The sequence below is a fragment of the Saccopteryx leptura genome, chromosome 6, assembly GCF_036850995.1.
Source record: "Saccopteryx leptura isolate mSacLep1 chromosome 6, mSacLep1_pri_phased_curated, whole genome shotgun sequence".
Lineage (NCBI taxonomy): Eukaryota > Metazoa > Chordata > Mammalia > Chiroptera > Emballonuridae > Saccopteryx > Saccopteryx leptura.
Genome location: NC_089508.1, coordinates 93,640,312 through 93,659,788, shown reverse-complemented (window position 1 = coordinate 93,659,788; position 19,477 = coordinate 93,640,312). Strand labels below are relative to the sequence as shown.

Sequence of the window (19,477 nt, the reverse complement as noted above, 5' to 3'; positions counted from 1 at the left end):
CTTCTCGGGAGGGACTGCCTCCGTGCAGTCTCCGAGGTGCTACTCGCCCTAGTCCCTCCCTCAGACAGCCCCTGGCCCTGCAACAGAGTCAGCGCCGACTCTTCTAGTTTCAACTGGCCGAGTATGGCTGAAGGGCTCCCTATGGTTTGCTGCTTGCCAGGGGGTGGGGGAAAAGAAGGAAGGGGGCGGGGTTAAGGGGGGCGGGCCTGGATGTGGGGAGTGAAAGCGAAAGCCCAGGAGGCGAGCCGGGAGACCCGAGATCTTGCAACTGGAGCGGCATGGCCAAACCTGGTGGAGTGCGCCTAAGCGGGGAAGCCCGCAAACAGGTAACGGGGGACCAGGAGGCTAGAAGGGGGCCGGGGAGCCCTCCTGGATGGAGGCCAAGCTGAGTGCTCCAGGGGACGAAGGCCGTGCCAGAGAACTACCCTAACCTCTCTTTAGTGCTTTCACTTCTGCGAGGGATTTCCAGATTCCTGACCTCTGGCCAGTCTCTGCACCTAGCATGGAAATCTGGCTTGTGGTGGGAAATGCCTGAGCCAAGTTGGAGGGCATTCCGCTGGGGGTGGGATTTTACTGTTGACAATTGAGACCCTTAACTAACATCCGGGTACTGCTCTCTGCAGGTGGATGTCTTCAGGCAAAATCTTTTCCAGGAGGTAAGTCTTCTGGATTGAAGCGATTTGACCCAGAATCTTAGACCAACAATGCATGAGGGTCACAACCTCTCAGGGTGACCCCCAAACCCACCCTAGACCTGCTTCCCTTACCAAGCTTTCTCCCAAGATAACCAAATTATTGATTTCTACGTTTAATTCGACATCTTTTTATACTCTCCCCACTTCTGCCACTTCTATCCCTTCTTTGGTGTGGAGGAAAATGCTGTGGTTCCAAAGCAGAAATACCACAGTCCTTACTTTGGTACTACCAGTTCCCAGCTTGGGCAAGTGCCTTCACTTTTCACGGTTTCAGTTTCCTCATTTGTAAGTCTTGGATTCAGTCATTTTCAAGGGCTCTTCTAGTCCTACTTCTCAGATATCTCACTGAGTATCTTCCCCACCCTTCCAATGCAACCCACAGGCTGAGGAATTCCTCTACAGATTCTTGCCCCAGAAAATCATACACCTGAATCAGCTCTTGCAAGTGAGTAATGTGGACCCCTCTTGCGGTATCCCATGGCCTCTGTCCTCTCCACCCACCTTCTCTAGCTAACAACTGGGCTCAACATGCAGAGAACAGTTATGAGTGGTGGACTGAGAACTTTAGGATGGTGTGAGCCTGAGCCTAGGTTGAGAGGCAGAGGGTAGGTGGGATATATGGAGGGAAGGTTGGACAGCTCCTGACAGTAAGCTCTGTGCAGGAAGACTCCCTCAATGTGGCTGACCTTACTTCTCTCCGAGCCTCACTGGACATCCCTATTCCAGACCCCCCACCCAAGGATGATGAGGTGAGGCACTCAAGGTGTAGGGCTTAGACTGTAAACCCACCCTCCAACCTCCATGACTTTTCTGAAGCTGCTTTCCCCCTTTCTACTTTAGATGGAAACAGATAAGCAGGAGAAGAAAGAAGGTAAGATTGGAAGGGGTGGCTAGGGAAAAGGAAATGGCACAGAGACTAATAGATGAAAAGGGGGCCTAAATCCCCTCTTTTTTTCCTTTTTTTCACAGTCCCTAAATGTGGCTTTCTTCCTGGGAATGAGAAGCTCCTGGCCCTGCTTGCCCTGGTTAAGCCAGAAGTCTGGACTCTCAAGGAAAAATGTATTCTGGTAAGCCTGGGAACTTAGAAACATGGAAGAAGACAGGCCAGGCCCTGGTGTCCTTAAGAAATGCAAGTCTTTCATTTAAGAACCTATTCCTGAAATAGAAAACTTTCTTCTATGATGTGGGTTTAGATACCTTTTGTTCGCTAGACTCTGATACCACAGTTGTATCCCTGAAATCAGAGACTGTGCTATATCCACCTCCATAACCCCAAAACCCACTGCTATACCAGGTACACAGTGCAGGTGTTATAATACAGTAAGTTGATTTAAGAGTTTGGGCCTTACAGGAAGACTGACTGGGTTTAAATAATGACTCTATCACTTACCCAGCTGGTTACCTTAAGTAAGTCACTTAGATGTTCTGTAACTCAGTTTTTTTTTTTACCTGTTAAGTGGGTATAATAAGAATATATAACTTGAAAGATTAAATGAGATATATACTACATAGCATAGTGCTTGGCACATAATAAATGCTCAATTAAATATAGCCATTATTAGGAAGTAAAAATAGGAAGAACTCAGTAAGTTTGTTGAATGATTTCTACATGATACCTCTTCACACAGGTGATCACCTGGATCCAGCACCTGATCCCCAAGATTGAGGATGGAAATGACTTTGGGGTAGCAATCCAGGTAAGAAAAGGGGTGTGAGGGTATTAAGAGTGATTGAGGAGCTAGACATAACTGGAAGGAGGATGGAGATGGTGAGTGAAGGAGAGAGGAGATGAAGTGTTTTCTTTGCTTCCCAATCTCTTTTGTTACCACAGGAGAAAGTGCTAGAGAGGGTGAATGCAGTCAAGACCAAAGTAGAAGCCTTCCAGACAACAATTTCCAAGTGAGGGCAGCTGGAAGGCCAACACAGGGGGTGGGAGTGGGCTGTGGGGACATTTTTGAGACTCCCAAAGCTGGGCAGTACCATCAGGATGATGGGGGGCTTTGGGAAGGGCCTGAGGGAATACATGTCTTTGAATGTCCATTCCTGTGGTTATTCCCCTTGTTTCTGGCAGGTACTTCTCAGAACGTGGGGATGCTGTGGCCAAGGCCTCTAAGGAGACCCATGTGGTAAGTGGATTGTCCACCAGCCTTTCAGCTGAGGCTGGCTGGGGTGGAGTTAGGAAAGGTAGATAGAGGTCCTCTTTGTCTTGTTTATAATTTTCCCAGTGTGGGGAATATTAAGCAAAAAGGATTACCTAGGAAAATTGATTTGGGCTTCAAAAACCTTGACCCCCATTTTTGTTTGGTTCTGTGGGAATCCCATCTCTTAGTGCTGATAAGGGCTCATCCTCAAGTTACCTATTCCCTGTATGGGGAAACTAAACTGACAATGTCCCAATCTCCCATGGGGCTGACTCAGCTTTGCCTTCCACATCCCAGATGGATTACCGGGCCCTGGTGCACGAGCGAGATGAGGCAGCCTATGGAGAGCTCAGGGCTATGGTGCTGGACCTGAGGGCCTTCTATGTGAGTGTGGAGTAAGGCCCTAAGGGAGTTGGATGAGGGGTGCAGAGGAAAGGCCAAGAACCTGACAACTGCCCTGGTCTTCTTCTAGGCTGAGCTTTATCATATCATCAGCAACAACCTGGAGAAAATTGTCAACCCAAAGGGTGAAGAGAAGCCATCTATGTACTGAGCCCAGGGCTAGAAGGGAAATAAATTACCAAAATACTGTGTGGATTTCCTCTGGTGTGTGTCATTCATTCAAAAAGCACTTACTGGCTCTGGCTGGTTGGCTTAGTGGTAGAATGTTGGGCTGGTGTGTGGATGTCCTGGATTTGATTCTGGTCAGGGCACACAGGAGAAGCGCCTATCTGCTTCTCCAACTCTACCCCTCTTGCTTCTCTTTCTCTCTCTCTTTCTCTCTCTCCTTCCTGCAGCCACGGCTCTATTGGAGCAAGTTGTCCCCTTGTGCTGAGGATGGGCCCATGGCCTCCACCTCAGGCGCTGGGAGGAGCTCGCTTGCTGAGCAATGGGGCAACGCCCAAGACCGGCAGAGCATTGCCCCCTAGTGGGCTTGCCTGGTGGATCCTGGTGGGGGCGCATGCAGGAGTCCGTCTGCCTCCCTTCCTCTCACTGAATTAAAAAACAAACAAACATTTACTGAGTGCCTCCTTTGGCCAAATACTAAATGTGAAGGTGGTGGTGGGAAAGGGAGGGAGTTCCATGAAGACAATGATGCGTTAAATGTCCATCCAGTTCTTAAGAAATCATCCTAAAGAACAGGATGGAAACTGTTACATGCCATGACAGCCATGGCGATCACCTATATTTGGGATTTTCTCAAGAACATTTCCATCTGGAGGGTGTCATGAGTGCTTCCTGGAAGAAGTGGCATTTGAGAAGAGCCTTATAGGTAGAATCAGGCTTTGGACAGACAAAGGGAAAGCTCTGTGGTTGAGCTCAGGGAATGAAGAAAGGAAAAACCATCACTTCATCAGCTCAGAGCAAGCCTGTACAAAAAATGAAGTTTCACTGGAAGAATTATGGGTGAACGGCTATATTCCTTTTCAAGGGCTGGGAGGGAAAAAAACACTCCCAGGGCATTATGGGAAGGATGGGCCTGTAAATTTCTTTTTTTCTTTTTTTTTACCCTCCTTCAGCCAATTGCTGTCTTTATTTCTGTAGATGGTACATCAAGGAAACTACAGCCAGATAACCTGTAGTTGAAAAGGTAGCAAGACGCATTATGTGGAAGAGCGCATCTAGAGTACAAATCCACTCATTCGATAGTAGAAGCAAGGTAGGCCACCACGTGCCCAAGTTCGAAAATCTCTGGGACAATCAAAGCGAGGCGCGAGCTCCACATTGCTGTCTCTGCGGGACCTTTGAGGGTAGGCGGAACAGGTTAACAGAAGGAGCCATCCTGCAATCGCGAGCCGAAATTGGGTAGCCTAGCCAATCAGCGTGCAGGCAGTTCTTCCTTTACAGTTGTAGGTTCTTTCCAGTCCACTGGAGACAAAGGTGGGGCAAGGTTTGGACGAGGCCGGTGATAGGACAAAGCAGAACCTTTAAGCCTATCAAAGAGCACCATGTGGGCAGTACTCTAGAAGAGAGTCCGGCTTGGAGCAGTCTGCTCTTGGTCCCGGAGCCAGGCGCGAATCTGCGGCCGCCTTCTGGGGCGGGTGGAGGCGGAGCTCGATGCTGCAACATGCAATCGGGACCGCCTACGTGCCGGGCCGGGTTGGGGTCAGGTTCCGGAGCCGAGATGCCTCCGAGCTGAGTCGGGGTCACTACCGAACCTAAGTGAGGTGGCCCAGGAAGGCCCAGGAAGGCGCCAGAGCGGGAAGAAGCTTCACGGAGGCGAGCCAGGGCACGGCACAGCATGGGGGAGGTGGAGATCTCGGCTCGGGCCTACGTGAAGATGTGCCTGCATGCCGCCCGGTACCCGCACGCCGCGGTCAACGGGTTGTTGTTGGCGCCCGCGCTGCAATCGGGAGAATGCCTGTGCCTTACCGACTGTGTGCCACTGTTCCACAGCCACCTGGCCCTGTCTGTCATGCTGGAGGTCGCCCTCAACCAGGTGCCACAGCGGAACGCCCACCAATCACCGCTAAACCCCCTACCACCCTTAGCTCAAGTCCATCCTAGGCCTCTTAGTCGCAGTAGACACCCACAGGGCAGGCGGCTCGAGTTAGTTACTGATGGCCCCTCTCCCATGGCAGGTGGATGTGTGGGGCGCGCAGGCCGGTCTGGTAGTGGCTGGGTACTATCATGCCAATGCAGCTCTCGATGACCAGAGGTGAGTGGGGTAGCCAGAGGCAGAAGACTAAAGGTTATGGGGTGCGAAGGGTTAAGAGAACCCTTCTTGGTCATTCTTTTCATCTTTCCTTAAACGCTTAGGAACAGGGGCTATACACCAGACATGAGTCTGGCGTACTGAAGTGAGGAAATAGACATTCTGCAAGAGCTGCGGTGAGGGTGGGAAGGACAATTGTGAATCTGTAAGAAATGGCCACATCTGTAAGAACTTGTTTTAAGAGGTGCCCCCCTCAACTGCTGAAAGAACACAGGAAGCCCAACTAGCAACTAAGAAAAACCCAACTTTTTATAAGTAGAAAAAAATATTAATCATGTATCTGGATCAAAGTATATATACTGTTTTGAAGTTTGTTTTCCCCTCATTTAATAAATATCTGACACCTTTTCATCTCTACACCAAGATCTACCTTACCCTAAAGCTATGTAATTATGAATTAAGGATATACCATAATTTATTTATGCTTATATTGAACATTGAGATTTCTAGTTTTTTTTTATTATATATTGCCCAATTATTACAGTAACTTCTTTAGAAGTGGAATTTCTGGGTCAGCATATATATAGCATACAGTTTAAATTAGGGTGGTTATGCTAAATTACCTTCTTCCTCAAGACCACCTTTGATTTCCACTCTCATCAGCAGTGTCTCAGCACGTTTCCCACAGCATTTAAGCATCAAGCAGTTGTGCATGAAGCTGCAAGCAGGCCTGACCCCCCAGGTTAGCTACAGGGAAAGGTAATCACTGCACCCCTCTCTGTGAGAACTGGGAGGCACAGTTCAGATGGACGGGGTCTCCAGTCAGCTCCTCACTCTGATCTTCCCTCTACACAGCCCTGGGCCACTAGCCTTGAAAATTGCTGGGCGGATTGTGGAATTCTTCCCTGATGCAGTACTTATTATGGTGAGACTTGAGTTTGGGGGGGCTGGGTGGAAAAAAAGTAGGAAGGGGGATCCTTAAAGCCCTCACCTGCCCTTCCTTGTCCAACAGTTGGATAATCAGAAACTGGTGTCTCAGCCTCATGTGCCCCCAGTCATCGTTCTGGAGAACCATGGTCTCTGCTGGGTCCCCAAGGACAAGAACTTGTGAGTGCCCCCACTCCCTCTACCTCTTCTTGGAAACCCACAGGGCCTGGCCTCTGTCTTTTGTGCTGCCCCAAGGGTCATTCTCTAACTTCTTTTATGTGTCTGGCCCCACTGCCTACTGAGCTTGACCTCTATGAGGGTTATTATTTCAGAGTGATGTGGAGGGATTGGGAAGAGTCACGACAAATGGTGGGCGCACTACTGGAGAGTCGGGCCCACCAGCACCTTGTGGACTTTGACTGCCATCTTGATGACATCCAGCAGGACTGGACCAACCAGCAGCTCAACACCCAGATTACCCAGTGGGTTGGTCCTACCAATGGAAATGCCTGAGCCAGGGCCAGTGGGGTCAGGGGTCAGGATCCAATAAAGAGACTTGAGCTGATGGGTACCGTTATGACTATATTTATTGTGCCTAAGAGGCAAGGTGAAGGAGAAACCTCAAAAGGTAGAAGAGGGGACAAAGTCTGGAGTTCCCTGTCAAAGACAGGAAGCCTTTGCTGGACCCACCATCATGTAAGAGAAGGCTCTCAATAGATCATTCCCTTGGTTTCTCCCCGGGGCTTCTTGAGCTTCTCAAAGTTCTTCAGGATGATGTCATATAACACAGCCTACAGTGCCCAGGAGGAGTGAGGATCAGCCATAAGCCCCAATGGCTCTGTGCCCCATTTCTAACCTTGTTGAAAGACCAAACTTTGTCACCCTTCACCCCAAAGTTGCAGGGGATGGGTGGCATGGAAAAGCTGCTTCTGCCCACCCCTGTCCCACCCTTTCCTCCTCACATAAGCGTTTCTGATCTCCATGACCATCAGTCGGATGTCCCGGTACTCTGCCTCATCCAGCTCATGCACCAGCTGCCGATAATCACCCTGCAGGAGACCTGGGTCAGGGCTGACTTCCAACATGTCCTTCCCCTCATGTACCCTAACCTGGGTCTGACCTACCACATGGGGCTGCTTGGCTGCTTTGGTCACAGCATCGCCCCGCTCAGAGAAATACCTGTGGGAAATAGGAAGGCATGGAGTGGGAAAAGGAGAGAGCCCAGGCCTCTGTCCAAACCAAAGGCAGAGTGTTCATGCAGGTGCAGCAGAGTGTTCATGCAGGTGCAATTGGGCAGACACTTACTTGGAGATTTGAGTGTGGAACCCTTCCAGCTTGGTGTGAAGGCTGGTCATCAGCTCAAACACCTTCTCCTGGGGAAAGAATGCAAGGGGTGAGTTGGAAAACAGCATGGACTAGAGAGGTAAAGAGAGTGGAAGAGTGAGGCAGCACTCTAACCTGGACAGCCACTCCAAAATTGTTTCCATCTTCAATCCGAGGTATCTGTAGCTGCAACCAGGTGGTGACCTAGGAGGAGGAAATGGCATCAAAGATCCATCAGTCCTGCCCTGGCCAGATTAGCTCGGTTGGTTTGAGAATCGACCTGATGTGCAAAGATTGCAATCAGGGCACATAAGGAACAGATCAATGTTTCTAACTCCCTTCCTCTCCCTCTAAAATCAATAAATTAAAACAATAAAGATACCTTTTCCTTTCGTAAAATAAAAAAAAGCAGCAGCAGCTACATCCCCTAACCCAGGTCCCAAGTTCCTGTTCCTTTCTGCCTGCCCACTTTGGATGGAGGTATATGCCAGATCCATCCTGAGCCCCAGGGCCTAAACTTTTGGCTTCACTTGCTGTGTCCTCTCCTGCTAAGACCTGGCAGGTGCCACGCCCTAATGGCAGGGACCAAGGATAACAAAGGGTTTGACCTAAAGCCTAGGGGTGCAAGTGTAGTGGGAGGACTCACTAGGTTAAGCTGCTCAATGACATCCTTGATCTCAGGCTTTAGGCGCTGCAGGAGGGTCACGATCTTCTCGTTGCAGTTCACTGGGCCGCAGGGAGGACCTAAAATTTGGGCAATAGATCAGTCACATGGCTGGGACTGAGTGCATGTGGGGAAGAGGAATCCTTCAGAAGGAGCTCCTGGGGAGTGAGACTCAAGTCCTTTCCCACCACAGTGGTACCTTTGTCTTCATCTTCTCCTTTCTTCTTTTCATCCTTGTCTTCCTTCTGCAGGGAAAGAAGGGCTCTTGGGAATCAGGTCTACAGCTAATTTTCCCCACGGTTGGGTCCCTCCTCCCAGCTCTTCTTGGCTTGCCTCCTGCTGTTTCTTTCGCTCCTCCTTCTCTTTCTCCTTGACTGGATCAGGCACTGGGATGTCCAATGGGGCCTTCAGATTGCTCAGGTTGGCTTCATTGAGAGCTGGCTCCTGGCACAGGGTAGGAGAATGGCTGGAGGCAAAAGCATTCATTCCTCTCACCTCCTCACTCTCATGGCCTCTAAACTCTCCCACTTGGCTCCTACTCTCTAGCTCTCTGCCCAGACCCAGTACCTTTAAAAATGCATCCAACTCAGAAATCTTCTTGGGGAAGTAGCTCCCAAGCAGGTTCTCTGTCTGTGAGTGAGGTGGGGGTGGGGGAAGATGGGGGTCAGCATCAAATACCCTTTCTAGGCAGTGAAGCAGGGCTGACGCTGCCCAGCAAGGAAGGCTTAGCAGTGGGCACTTAGTAGGGACGGGGTGCTGATGGGGCAGGTCTTACCTTGGTACACAGGTCTTCACGGAACACATCCACCTGTGGGACACAGGCAGCCCTTCAGATACCTGGCGTTATGGCCAGTTCATTTGAGTACTGTTCCCTTAAGGTTGTGTAGGGCCCGGTCTGGGGAAGGGTGGAGTGGATCCCCGTGGGGCTGGATTTTGGGGATGAGAACATTCCTGGCGGCGAAGTGCGAGTGGTTCAAGTGAGAACAGATCCCTCGGGTCTCCTGGGCTGTGTAAGGAGAGGTGTAAGAGCATTCTGCGTTTGGGGCTGGGACGGAGTGCCTTGTGGAGTGGACCCTGGGACCCTCCCCGTGGAAAAATGAGGTGGCTTGGCAGGTCCCGAAATACGCCTGTGTGTGGGCCCGGCGCTGGGCCAGCGGACTTCCCCTCCACGCTAGCTCTCCGCTTCACCTCACCCCGCTTCACCCGGCCGCCCGCCCTCCGCAGGCAGGCGAGCTCCGCCGGTCTTCCCAGGGCTCAGATGCTCCCGGCATGGAGGCTCACTTGGGCTGGAGGACTGACCCCAACAAGTGTCGGGGGAGGTGGGGGGCGGACCACCTACGCCCTCAGCCTTTCGGTGCCACGCCTCCCTAACGGGCCCTTCCTCGAACCCGCAACGCTCACCTTGGCTTGGGCTTCAGGCTGGACCCTGAGTGTGGCCATGGTTGGGACGGGGGTCTAGCGCCGCACGAGGAGCGAGGACTGGGCACCGGGAAGGGAAAGCGAAAGCAGCGCGCGCAACCTGCACCGCCTTCCTGAGTCGAGAGTGGAGTGGAGGCACTGAGGAGGCGGGGACAGGCCGGAAGAAAGAGAGGGGCCGAGGTGGCGGTGGGGGTGCAGGGAAAGACGGCTCAGGCGGGGCTCCCCCTAGAGCCGGAGAGGAGCTTCCACTGGTCTCTCTGCCCACCTCCCCGCCGCCACCTCTCAGCGCTCGATGCCCCTCCTCCCCCGCTCTCCGTCCCCTCTTCTATCAGCCTCTCACCTCCCTGCCCTCTCTCTCCGCCCTCTCTCTCCGCCCACTCCGACTCCCCCTCCCTGTATCCTTCCCCCTTCCCTCTCTACTCTCGATGCCCCGCCTCCTCCTTCCTTCTCTACCTTCTCTCCACTCAGGCCTGCCCTGCTAAATTCGGATTCTCGACTCTCGGCTTCTCGAGGCCCATATTCCACCCACCCGGCCAGGGCCCGCCTCTGGACTTGCACCCCCATCTCTCTTCCTCCTGACTCCCCACTGTCTCTCTTCCTCACCTGGACCTCGGACAGTGATAAGCCTTATCTAGTGCTCTTCCATTTTACCCCAGCTGTAGAGCAAACCTAGCCTCCTTCCTTAACCTTGCCAGCAAGGGCATCCTCTGGCCCATGCAGTGACGTTCAGACGCTGACATCATCCCAACCCAGACCCTGGTCAGCTCTCTCTTGACCCTTGTTGTGGACTCCATTCCTCTCTAAACCCCTTCACACACAGCAGCAGAATCTAGACTCTTTGCCAGTTTCCTCCTGTTGACACAGAATGAAATCCAAAGGGCTTTTTTGAAATCCAAAGGCTTGCCTGGACAGCCTTGCACCTGTTGGCAATCAACTTCACTATATTGCATTCTCCTCCTTTGTATACCTGGCTTTTCATTTGTCGTTAGTGTCACATTTATTCCTGTATCAGGACATTTGTCCTGGCTACATGCCCTTCCTCTGCCTCATGTTGTCACTCAATCTCAGCTCAAATGTCACATCTTCAGATAGAACTCTTTCCATCATCCTTTATAAAGTACCTTCCTCCAAGTCTCTCTCTTACAAAGTTTCCTGTTTTAGCACCTTCATAGCACTTATCTCTGCTATGTTTATTTTTTGAGGATAGTTTTTTTTTTTTTTTAAGTGAGAGACAGAGAGGGACAAAAAGGAAGGGAGAAAGATGAGAAGCATCAATTCTTCATTGAGACACCTTGGTTGTTCATTGATTGCTTTCTCATATGTGCCTTGAGGCAAGGGTAGGGGGCCTCCAGCTGAGCTAGTGACCCCTTGCTCAAGCCAACGACCTTGAGCTCAAGCCAGCGACCTTGGGGTCATGTCTATGATCCCATGCTCAAGCCAGCAATCTCAGGGCTTTGAACCTGGGTCCTCAGCATCCCAGACCAACGCTCTATCCACTGTGCCACTGTCTGGTCAGGCGAGGATACTGTGGTTTAGACCAGGGATTGGCAAACTTTTCTGTTAAAAGGCCAGAAAGTAAATATTTTAGGCTTTCTGGATCTTATAATATCTGTAGCAACTACAGTACTCAATTCTGCCATTGTAGCAGGTAAGTAGCGACACCTAAATGAATTAGTCTGGCTAGTTTCCAATAAAATTTATTTATGGACACTGGAATTTGAATTTCATATAATTTTCACATATCATGAAATCTTTTAACTTTTCTTCAGCCATTAAAAAAAAATGTAAGAACCATTCTTAGCAATCAGGCCATACAAAAACTGGCCACAGGAGGGCTGTAATTTGCTGATCCCTGGTTTAGAGACAATGAACCGATAGTGCCTGGGTTTATAATCCTGATTCTGGTATTCACTAGCTCTGAACAAATTACTTACCCTGTGCCTCAGTTTTTGCAACTGTACAATGGAAACACTACCAAACCTACTTCACAGTTTTGTTGCTGTGAGGGCTAAATGTGTTAATATAATTTATAGACACTTAGAATGGTGCCTGGCACAGAGTAAGCACAATACAAGTGTTTGCTATTGTTATTTATGAGTTTATCATCTGCCTGCCGCAGTAATCCATAAGCCTCCAAGCAGCAAAAACTTTGACTTTTTTCACATGGCCTGGAACTATGCTTGGTTAGACAAACACCTCTGAAATAAATAAGCACACATGAACCCCTATGGGGAAGACAGGGTAGGAAGGGTCCCTAGATAGGCAGGCCCCTGAGGAAAGTAGAGGTGAGGTTCATCGGAAGAAGCAGTAAAATAAATAAACTAGGCTGGAGATGGAGCACCTGCTCAGCGTTAATGCTGCACATACTGAAGGGCATTGTTACCTGCCCCAGCAGTGCCATTCCTCAACATTAGAGCCTCAGATAGCTAGGAGTCTACAAGGACTAGGAGACTGAAAAGACATCAGGAGAAATAGCCATCAAGCAAAAGGAAGGATATTCAAGGTTGATGACAGCAAGGAACCTCAGCGACCATTTTACCCTTCCCACCCGCCCAACCAAATGATGAGAGGGGCCAGAGCCAGGCCTGATGTGCCTTTATTTTTTTCAGTTATGCTTACGGCTGAAGTGGGGTCGGGGGAAGAGCCCATGGCCAGGACTCCCTGGAGACCAGGGCTGATGATACCAGCTGCCATAGGTGAGGTACCAGGCAAAGGTGCCCACTGCGGCGCCCACCACCTTGTGAGTATACTGGTGGAAATAGATGACTGTACAGAGCAGTAAGAAGTTCCAGAGGCCCAGTAACAGCACGTTGAGCAGGAAGACGAGGCGTAGGGGCGCGCCAGCCGGAAGCCCATGGGCCAGGTACTTGGCAAACACTGCTGCTTCTTCGGCCATGAGCAGGCAGCAGAAGGTGAGCAGGAAGGTGTGAGAGGAGACTGTGTAGCCCCGCCACTGGTGGCCAGCTGCCAGGCAGCTGCGGCGGTCAGGCAGCTCATGAAGCAGCAGGCCCTGGGGCAGAGGCTCAAAGCAGGAGCCGGTCAGGTCCTCAATGAGCAGGAAGGCCCGGCCAGCCCCCCGCCACACGGCTGCCCCCACTACCAGCCGACTCAGGTGCCGGGCAGTTATTGCCACACGCCTTGTAGCCAGGAACACCACCAGCAACACGAAGCCCCCCAGGAAGGTGCATGTCCAGCCCCATGCTGAATTCACAAACTTTCTGTGGGCAGAGAAGAGGGGAGGCTACTGAGACCCCTCAACTGCATCTCCTCACTCCCCTCTGTATTTGCTTCACTGCTCTGTCCCCGGTCCTACAATTCATCACTGGCTATTTCCTGTGTTTTACACCTCCCACCCCCATCCACTTATAGGCCCATTTAGCCTTCTAGGGTCCATATTCCCTCTTCAGCTCTTCTCCCGACTTCCCCTGTACCCCCACAATGCTGTCCCCCTCCCCCTCCTCTGACCTTCTCTTCAACCTCCTCGCCTATTTTTAGTGTTTGGACTGGCAGGAGGACAGAAGCCTGGAGGGAGCTAGGATCCCAGAGCACAGGGAGCCGGTGTCCATGGCCTCAAGTGGACTCACATGTTGAAGAAGTTGCCGTGGCTGGCGAAGATAGTCCGAGGGTTGACATGGAACTGCAGAAGGGGCCCAAAGATGACCACTGCTGCCAACCAGGCATGGTACAGGCGCCGTAAGCAGGGGCTGCCCAGAAGGCGGGCAGCCTGTTCACTTCCAAAGTACAGCAAAGCAGAGGCCACCCAGAGCAGCACCCTGACCAGGCAGCCCAACAGTGCCCGGATTCGGGCCCTGGCCCCCAGCCCTGCCCCCACCACAGGTCCCCGCTCCATGTTCCCTCCCCTCCCCACTAACCGCTCGCTCTGCTGGGCAGCTGAGGAGGGGCTGATGGCCCCCCCTACCCCGGACAAGGACAGGCAGTGACAGGTGTGGCAGACACAGGGCAGAGCCCTGTTGGCAGCTGGCAGGCGGGGGATAGGGGCGGGGGGCAGTTAGGGGCCAGGGCAGAGGGCTGCCACGTCAGCAGGGTCCCAGACTTGGGTGTCTGGATTGCAGCCTGTGTCCTTTTCTATTAGCACTGTGTCCCCAGCTCTAATCATGTTCTAGTTCATGTCTCATGGACAGGCATGCTGTTCAGGGTTCTATGAGCACAGCCTGCTTGGGTCTGCCTGTTGCTATTTTGTCAGCCAGTCACCCTCACGCCACCCCAACTTTTTACTATGTGTACGATCCCAGGGAAATCAGGGGTTAGAAAGATAAAACTAACCAAACCTTGGAATTTATTTAAAAATCCGTGTCTGAAGCCCTGGCCGATTGGTTCAGTGGTAGAGTGTCGGCCTAGTGTGCAGGAATCCCGGGTTTGATTCCCAGCCAGGGCACACAGGAGAAGCGCCCATCTGCTTCTCCACCCCTCCCCCTCTCCTTCCTCTCTGTCTCTCTCTTCTCCTCCTGCAGCCAAGGTTCCAATGGAGCAAAGTTGGCCCAGGCGCTGAGGATGGCTCTGTGGCCACTGCCTCAGGCACTAGAGTGGCTCTGGTTGCAACAGAGCAATGCCCCAGATGGGCAGAGCATTGCCCCCTGGTGGGTATGCCGGGTGGATCCTGGTCCGGTGCATGCGGGAGTCTGTCTGACTGCCTTTCCGTTTCCAATTTCAGAAAAATACAAAAATAAATAAAATAAATAAATAAATAAATAAAAATCTGTGTCTGCACCTAAACTGTCATGGCACAGTGGATAAAGCATCAGCCTGGAAGGCTGAGGTCACCAGTTTGAAACCCCAGGTTTGCCTGGTCAAGGCACATTCGAGAAGCAGCTACTATGAGTTGATGCTTCCTGCTCCTTCCTAACCCACTTTCTTTCTCTCCTCTCTCTTAAAAAATAAATCTGTGTCTGCCTCATCATCAGTGTGGTCCAGCCGCTCTCCTCAGGTCTGGGCACAAGAGCCCACCACTGAGCGTGCAGCAAGATGGCTGTGCACTGCACTGTGTCCAATCAGGCCTATCCACTTTTAGAGTATTGCGACACCAGGGGCTTGGCTTGGCCCTAGGGCTGCTGTGTAAGTAAACCATGGTGGTTGTACAATGCACAAGACATCAGATCTAAAGGGGACCCTTCTTTGTATGCTTATTATGGTGGACAACACATGAAATTCAAGTGTCCTGAAAAAGATGTACTACTGTATGAGATGGTGATGGCCCAGATTGCACTCTGAGACCCAAAGATTAGGTTTACTCCCAGGTGATGGGGAAGTGGAGTGGGGGTGGGCTGGGTGTGGGGGGGTGGAGACTTAGAAGGAAAATCTCCAGCCATTAAAACCTTAGGTTAGGCCCTGGCCGGTTGGCTCAGTGGTAGAGTGTCAGCCTGGTATATGGGAGTCCCGGGTTCAATTCCCGGCCAGGGCACACAGGAGAAGTGCCCATCTGCTTCTCCACCCCACCCCTCTCCTTCCTCTCTGTCTCTCTCTTCCCCTCCAGCAGCCAAGCCTCCATTGGAGCAAAGTTTGGCCGGGCGCTGAGGATGGCACTGTGGCCTCTGCCTCAGGCACTAGAATGGCTCTGATTGTGGCAGAGCGACGCCTCAAGATGGGCAGAGCATCGCCCCCTGGTGGGCATGCCGGGTGGATCCCGGTTGGGCGCATGCGGGAGTTTGTCTGACTGCCTCCCCGTTTCCAACTTCAGAAAAAACAAACAACAAAAAAAACCCTTAGGTTATGTCTTGGGTTTCAGCCACACAGAAGACTTTGCCCCCCACCCTGACCACTGGGACTGGAGCCACAGAGCAGAGAGTCGCCTACCAAAATCCCTATTATTTAGGGATTGCAATACCATTTTGTCTTCCTCATCCCTCAACACTGGTTGTGGAATTACAAAGCACAGTGGAGATCCACAAAGTTGCAAAAAAGAGTAAGCAATCAAGGACACCTGGGTTCTGGGCCCAACTGTGTGACTCTGGGAAAACCAGCTAACCCTCCTTGGTTCTCAGCACCCTCATCTGCAAACTGATTAAGATGGATTAATCAATCAGGTTCCTTCCAGATCCTAAAGTCCATAGAGTTCCTACTCATAGACCCTATATATGAAGACCTACAGAACGCCTCACACATTTTCAAATTGACAAAAAGTTTTTCACTGCAACCTTAAATAGTTGCAAAGAACATAATTTCAAGTGTATTGTATATAGTGACATTTCAAAAATGTCATATAAAGCTATTTATACCAGCCTTTTAAATATATTTAATGGAAAAAATATATATCTAATAGAATCTATACACAACAGTGATTATATACCTCACCATTATCCATTTAAAAAACAGGACAAGCGCTTAATAGTCAGAAATTATGTTGCCATTCTACTTCCCCCAAAGAACCTATCCTAATATTTTTATTATTTTTTTAAAAGGTTTTATTTATTTTCTTTCTTTCTTTCTTTCTTTCTTTCTTTCTTTCTTTCTTTCTTTTTTTAACAGAGACAGAGAGAGAGAGTCAGAGAGAGGGATAGACAGGGACAGACAGACAGGAACGGAGAGATGAGAAGCATCAATCATTAGTTTTTCGTTGCACTTTGCGACACCTTAGTTGTTCATTGATTGCTTTCTCATATGTGCCTTGACTGTGGGCCTTCAGCAGACCGAGTAACCCCTTGCTTGAGCCAGCAACCTTGGGTCCAAGCTGGTGAGCTTTTGTTCAAACCAGATGAGCCCGCACTCAAGCTGGCGATCTCGGGGTCTCGAACCTGGGTCCTTCTGCATCCCAGTTCAACGCTCTATCCACTGTGCCACCGCCTGGTCAGGCCTAATATTTTTATTCTTGAAAGTCTTTTACTGATCACACTTAGCTGTCAAAAGAAAAAACAAAAAACAAAACAAAACTTGAAATTTTTTCTTTTTTACGGAGACAGAGTCAGAGAGAGGGATAGACAGGGTCAGACAGACAGGAACGGAGAGATGAGAAGCATCAATCATTAGTTTTTCGTTGCGCATTGTAACACCTTAATTGTTCATTGATTGCTTTCTTGTACGTGCCTTGACTGTGGCCTTCAGCAGATGGAGTAACCCCTTGCTCGAGCCAGCGACCTTGGGCTCAAGCTGGTGAGCTTTTGCTCAAACCAGATGAGCCCTCACTCAAGCTGGCAACCTTGGGGTCTTGAACCTGGGTCTTCCCCATCCCAGTCCAACGCTTTATCCACTGCACCACCGCCCGGTCAGGCTAAATTTTTTTTTTTTTTTTTTGTATTTTTCCGAAGCTAGAAACGGGGAGAGACAGTCAGACAGACTCCAGCATGCGCCTGATCGGGATCCACCCGGCACGCCCACCAGGGGGCGATGCTCTGCACCTCCGGGGCGTTGCTCTGTTGCGACCAGAGCCACTCTAGCGCCTGGGGCAGAGGCCAAGGAGCCATCCCCAGCGCCCGGGCCATCCTTGCTCCAATGGAGCCTCGGCTGCGGGAGGGGAAGAGAGAGACAGAGAGGAAGGAGAGGGGGAGGGGTGGAGAAGCAGATGGGCGCTTCTCCTGTGTGCCCTGGCCGGGAATCGAACCCGGGTCCCCCGCACGCCAGGCCGATGCTCTACCACTGAGCCAACCGGCCAGGGCCGAACACAAGAAATTTTAAGAATTAAATTTTAGGTCCTGGCCGGTTGGCTCAGTGGTAGAGCATCGGCCGGACACAAGAATTTTTTTTTTTTCTTTGTATTTTTCTGAAGCTGGAAACGGGGAGAGACAGTCAGACTCCCGCATGCGCCCGACGGGGATCCACCCGGCACGCCCACCAGGGGGCGATGCTCTGCTGCGACCAGAGCCACTCTAGCGCCTGGGGCAGAGGCCAAGGAGCCATCCCCAGCGCCCGGGCCAGGAAATTTTTAAGAATTAAATTTTAGGCCCTGGCCAGTTGGCTCAGTGGTAGAGCGTCGGCCTGGCGTGCAGAAGTCCCGGGTTCGATTCCCCACCAGGGCACACAGGAGAAGCGCCCATCTGCTTCTCCACCCCTCCCCCTCTCCTTCTTCTCTGTCTCTCTCTTCCCCTCCCGCAGCCCAGGCTCCATTGGAGCAAGGATGGCCTGGGCGCTGGGGATGGCTCCTTGGCCTCTGCCCCAGGCCCTGGAGGGGCAGGGCATCGCCCCCTGGTGGGCAGAGCGTCGCCCCCTGGTGGGCGAGCCGGGTGGATCCGGGTCGGGCGCATGCAGGAGTCTGTCTGTCTCTCCCCGTTTCCAGCTTCGGAAAAATACGAAAAAAAAAATTTTCTTGTGTTCAAAAGGCCTTAACAGTTAATTTTTTTCTTCTGGATTTGCATAATTGTTAGTAGCACAAAATGTGTTATTAGTACAACAAACAGTTCACGTATTTTGATAAAAAACTAAACTATATTGGAAACACATCTCTCTTTTTTTTCTTTTACAGAGGCAGAGATAGACAGGGACAGACAGACAGGAATGGAGAGAGATGAGAAGCATCAATCATTAGTTTCTCATTGCGCATTGCGACTTCTTAGTTGTTCATTGATTGCTTTCTCATATGTGCCTTGACTGGGGGCCTTCAGCAGACCAAGTAACCCCTTGCTCGAGCCAGCGACCTTGGGTTCAAGCTGGTGAGCTTTTTGCTCAAACCAGATGAGCCCGCGCTCAAGCTGGCAACCTTGGGGTCTCGAACCTGGATCCTTCCGCATCCCAGTCCGATGCTCTATCTACTGCGCCACTGCCTGGTCAGGCGGAAACACATCTCTTAACGAGAAGAATGAATGGTCCTTAAGGCCTTGATAAAATGGGGCTTTGAGGACACTAATAGTTTTAATTTGCCCTTAACTTGGGCACCCAGGAGGTACTACAGGTCTGGGTAAGATGGCGATCTCTGGGGTGACGTGGCAGCAGGGAAAAGGGCCAGAGGGAAGGGTCTGCCATGAGTTTGGCACTAGACACATCACTTGCAGGAAAGAGAACACACGAAGGCTGAGCGTCTGAACAATTCATTTAAAAAGAAAAAAAACCAGTTTTACTGTAAAATAGGGAGCCCTTTTGTCCCTTGCTGTATATTTGAGAAACCCTATAGGTGTATATCCAGGTTTGAAAGTTGCCTTGGGGATAATGGAATGTGGGGAAAGATGGATCAGAGCTGCATGTGAGCCCCAGCTTCCTACTGACCACACCACTGGTCTGCCCTGGAATATGCTGCCTGACCTCTGCACATCACTACTTCCTCCCCTGGCGTGCCCAGATGGGGCCTGGCATCAGTGCCCACCAGGTTCTCTCTGGCTCTGGGCCGGCTCCAGGGCCAGCCCCAAAACAGAGGTGATGCCAGTGTGATATAAAATGTGCTTATTTCTTGCTCTCTTGACTTCTACTTGGTGGAAAGATTCTGAGATCATTGAGGGAATGCCTATTGAAAAACTCAGTTAACAAATGACTTTGGTATTTTCCTACATCTCGAGCATGAAAGGGGTGTTTGTTCCCATTGAGGAGCGTATCTGAAGGCTTTGTTGTTGGAGACTGAGAGCTGAGAGGGTCCTAGAGGTTTAGATTTTTGGGGGACAGGCAGTAAACTGACAGGATCCTTGCTGCCCGTACCCCTACCTCACCTGCTTGCTTAACTTGCTAGAGGCTCTTTCCCACAATCTACCACTGTTTAAGTTGGTAAAGGTAATTTACA

At 51.0% G+C, this 19,477-nt stretch overlaps 4 protein-coding genes across 4 annotated transcripts; 2 read left to right on the top strand and 2 right to left on the bottom strand.

Annotated features, from left to right (window-relative positions):
* Positions 1-201: 201 nt before the first annotated feature.
* PSME2 (proteasome activator subunit 2) lies at positions 202-3,433 on the top strand. Its single transcript, XM_066341340.1, has 11 exons — positions 202-326; positions 624-656; positions 1,078-1,140; positions 1,358-1,444; positions 1,536-1,566; positions 1,665-1,762; positions 2,324-2,392; positions 2,527-2,594; positions 2,767-2,821; positions 3,134-3,220; positions 3,309-3,433. The coding sequence occupies exons 1-11, from the start codon at positions 279-281 to the stop codon at positions 3,387-3,389; spliced, it is 720 nt and encodes a 239-aa protein (XP_066197437.1). The 5' UTR covers positions 202-278; the 3' UTR covers positions 3,390-3,433.
* Positions 3,434-4,856: 1,423 nt separating this feature from the next.
* EMC9 (ER membrane protein complex subunit 9) lies at positions 4,857-6,984 on the top strand. Its single transcript, XM_066342428.1, has 5 exons — positions 4,857-5,276; positions 5,419-5,495; positions 6,348-6,417; positions 6,505-6,599; positions 6,752-6,984. Exons 1-5 carry the CDS (start codon positions 5,079-5,081, stop codon positions 6,930-6,932), a joined length of 621 nt encoding a protein of 206 aa, XP_066198525.1. The 5' UTR covers positions 4,857-5,078; the 3' UTR covers positions 6,933-6,984.
* A 4-nt stretch (positions 6,985-6,988) lies between these two features.
* Positions 6,989-10,128, bottom strand: PSME1 (proteasome activator subunit 1). The gene is made up of 11 exons (XM_066342427.1): positions 9,808-10,128; positions 9,182-9,214; positions 8,974-9,036; positions 8,740-8,850; positions 8,606-8,651; positions 8,389-8,486; positions 7,878-7,946; positions 7,725-7,792; positions 7,544-7,598; positions 7,382-7,468; positions 6,989-7,210 (listed from the first exon to the last, which is right to left on the bottom strand). Exons 1-11 carry the CDS (start codon positions 9,844-9,846, stop codon positions 7,130-7,132), a joined length of 750 nt encoding a protein of 249 aa, XP_066198524.1. The 5' UTR covers positions 9,847-10,128; the 3' UTR covers positions 6,989-7,129.
* A 2,277-nt stretch (positions 10,129-12,405) lies between these two features.
* Positions 12,406-13,703, bottom strand: FITM1 (fat storage inducing transmembrane protein 1). Its single transcript, XM_066341778.1, has 2 exons — positions 13,410-13,703; positions 12,406-13,043 (listed from the first exon to the last, which is right to left on the bottom strand). Exons 1-2 carry the CDS (start codon positions 13,673-13,675, stop codon positions 12,431-12,433), a joined length of 879 nt encoding a protein of 292 aa, XP_066197875.1. The 5' UTR covers positions 13,676-13,703; the 3' UTR covers positions 12,406-12,430.
* Between the last annotated feature and the right edge of the window lie 5,774 nt (positions 13,704-19,477).

Coding starts and splice junctions, on each gene's coding strand:
- PSME2 (XM_066341340.1), top strand. CDS start 279: ATGGCCAAACCTGGTGGAGTGCGCCTAAGCGGGGAAGCCCGCAAACAG. Junction 327..623: donor GCGGGGAAGCCCGCAAACAG/GTAACGGGGGAC, acceptor TGCTCTCTGCAG/GTGGATGTCTTCAGGCAAAA. Junction 1,567..1,664: donor TAAGCAGGAGAAGAAAGAAG/GTAAGATTGGAA, acceptor TTTTTTTCACAG/TCCCTAAATGTGGCTTTCTT.
- EMC9 (XM_066342428.1), top strand. CDS start 5,079: ATGGGGGAGGTGGAGATCTCGGCTCGGGCCTACGTGAAGATGTGCCTG. Junction 5,277..5,418: donor TGGAGGTCGCCCTCAACCAG/GTGCCACAGCGG, acceptor CTCCCATGGCAG/GTGGATGTGTGGGGCGCGCA. Junction 5,496..6,347: donor GCAGCTCTCGATGACCAGAG/GTGAGTGGGGTA, acceptor CCCTCTACACAG/CCCTGGGCCACTAGCCTTGA.
- PSME1 (XM_066342427.1), bottom strand. CDS start 9,846: ATGGCCACACTCAGGGTCCAGCCTGAAGCCCAAGCCAAG. Junction 7,599..7,724: donor TTCCACACTCAAATCTCCAA/GTAAGTGTCTGC, acceptor TATTTCCCACAG/GTATTTCTCTGAGCGGGGCG. Junction 7,211..7,381: donor TGGAGATCAGAAACGCTTAT/GTGAGGAGGAAA, acceptor TGGGCACTGTAG/GCTGTGTTATATGACATCAT.
- FITM1 (XM_066341778.1), bottom strand. CDS start 13,675: ATGGAGCGGGGACCTGTGGTGGGGGCAGGGCTGGGGGCCAGGGCCCGA. Junction 13,044..13,409: donor CACGGCAACTTCTTCAACAT/GTGAGTCCACTT, acceptor CTCTGCCCACAG/AAAGTTTGTGAATTCAGCAT.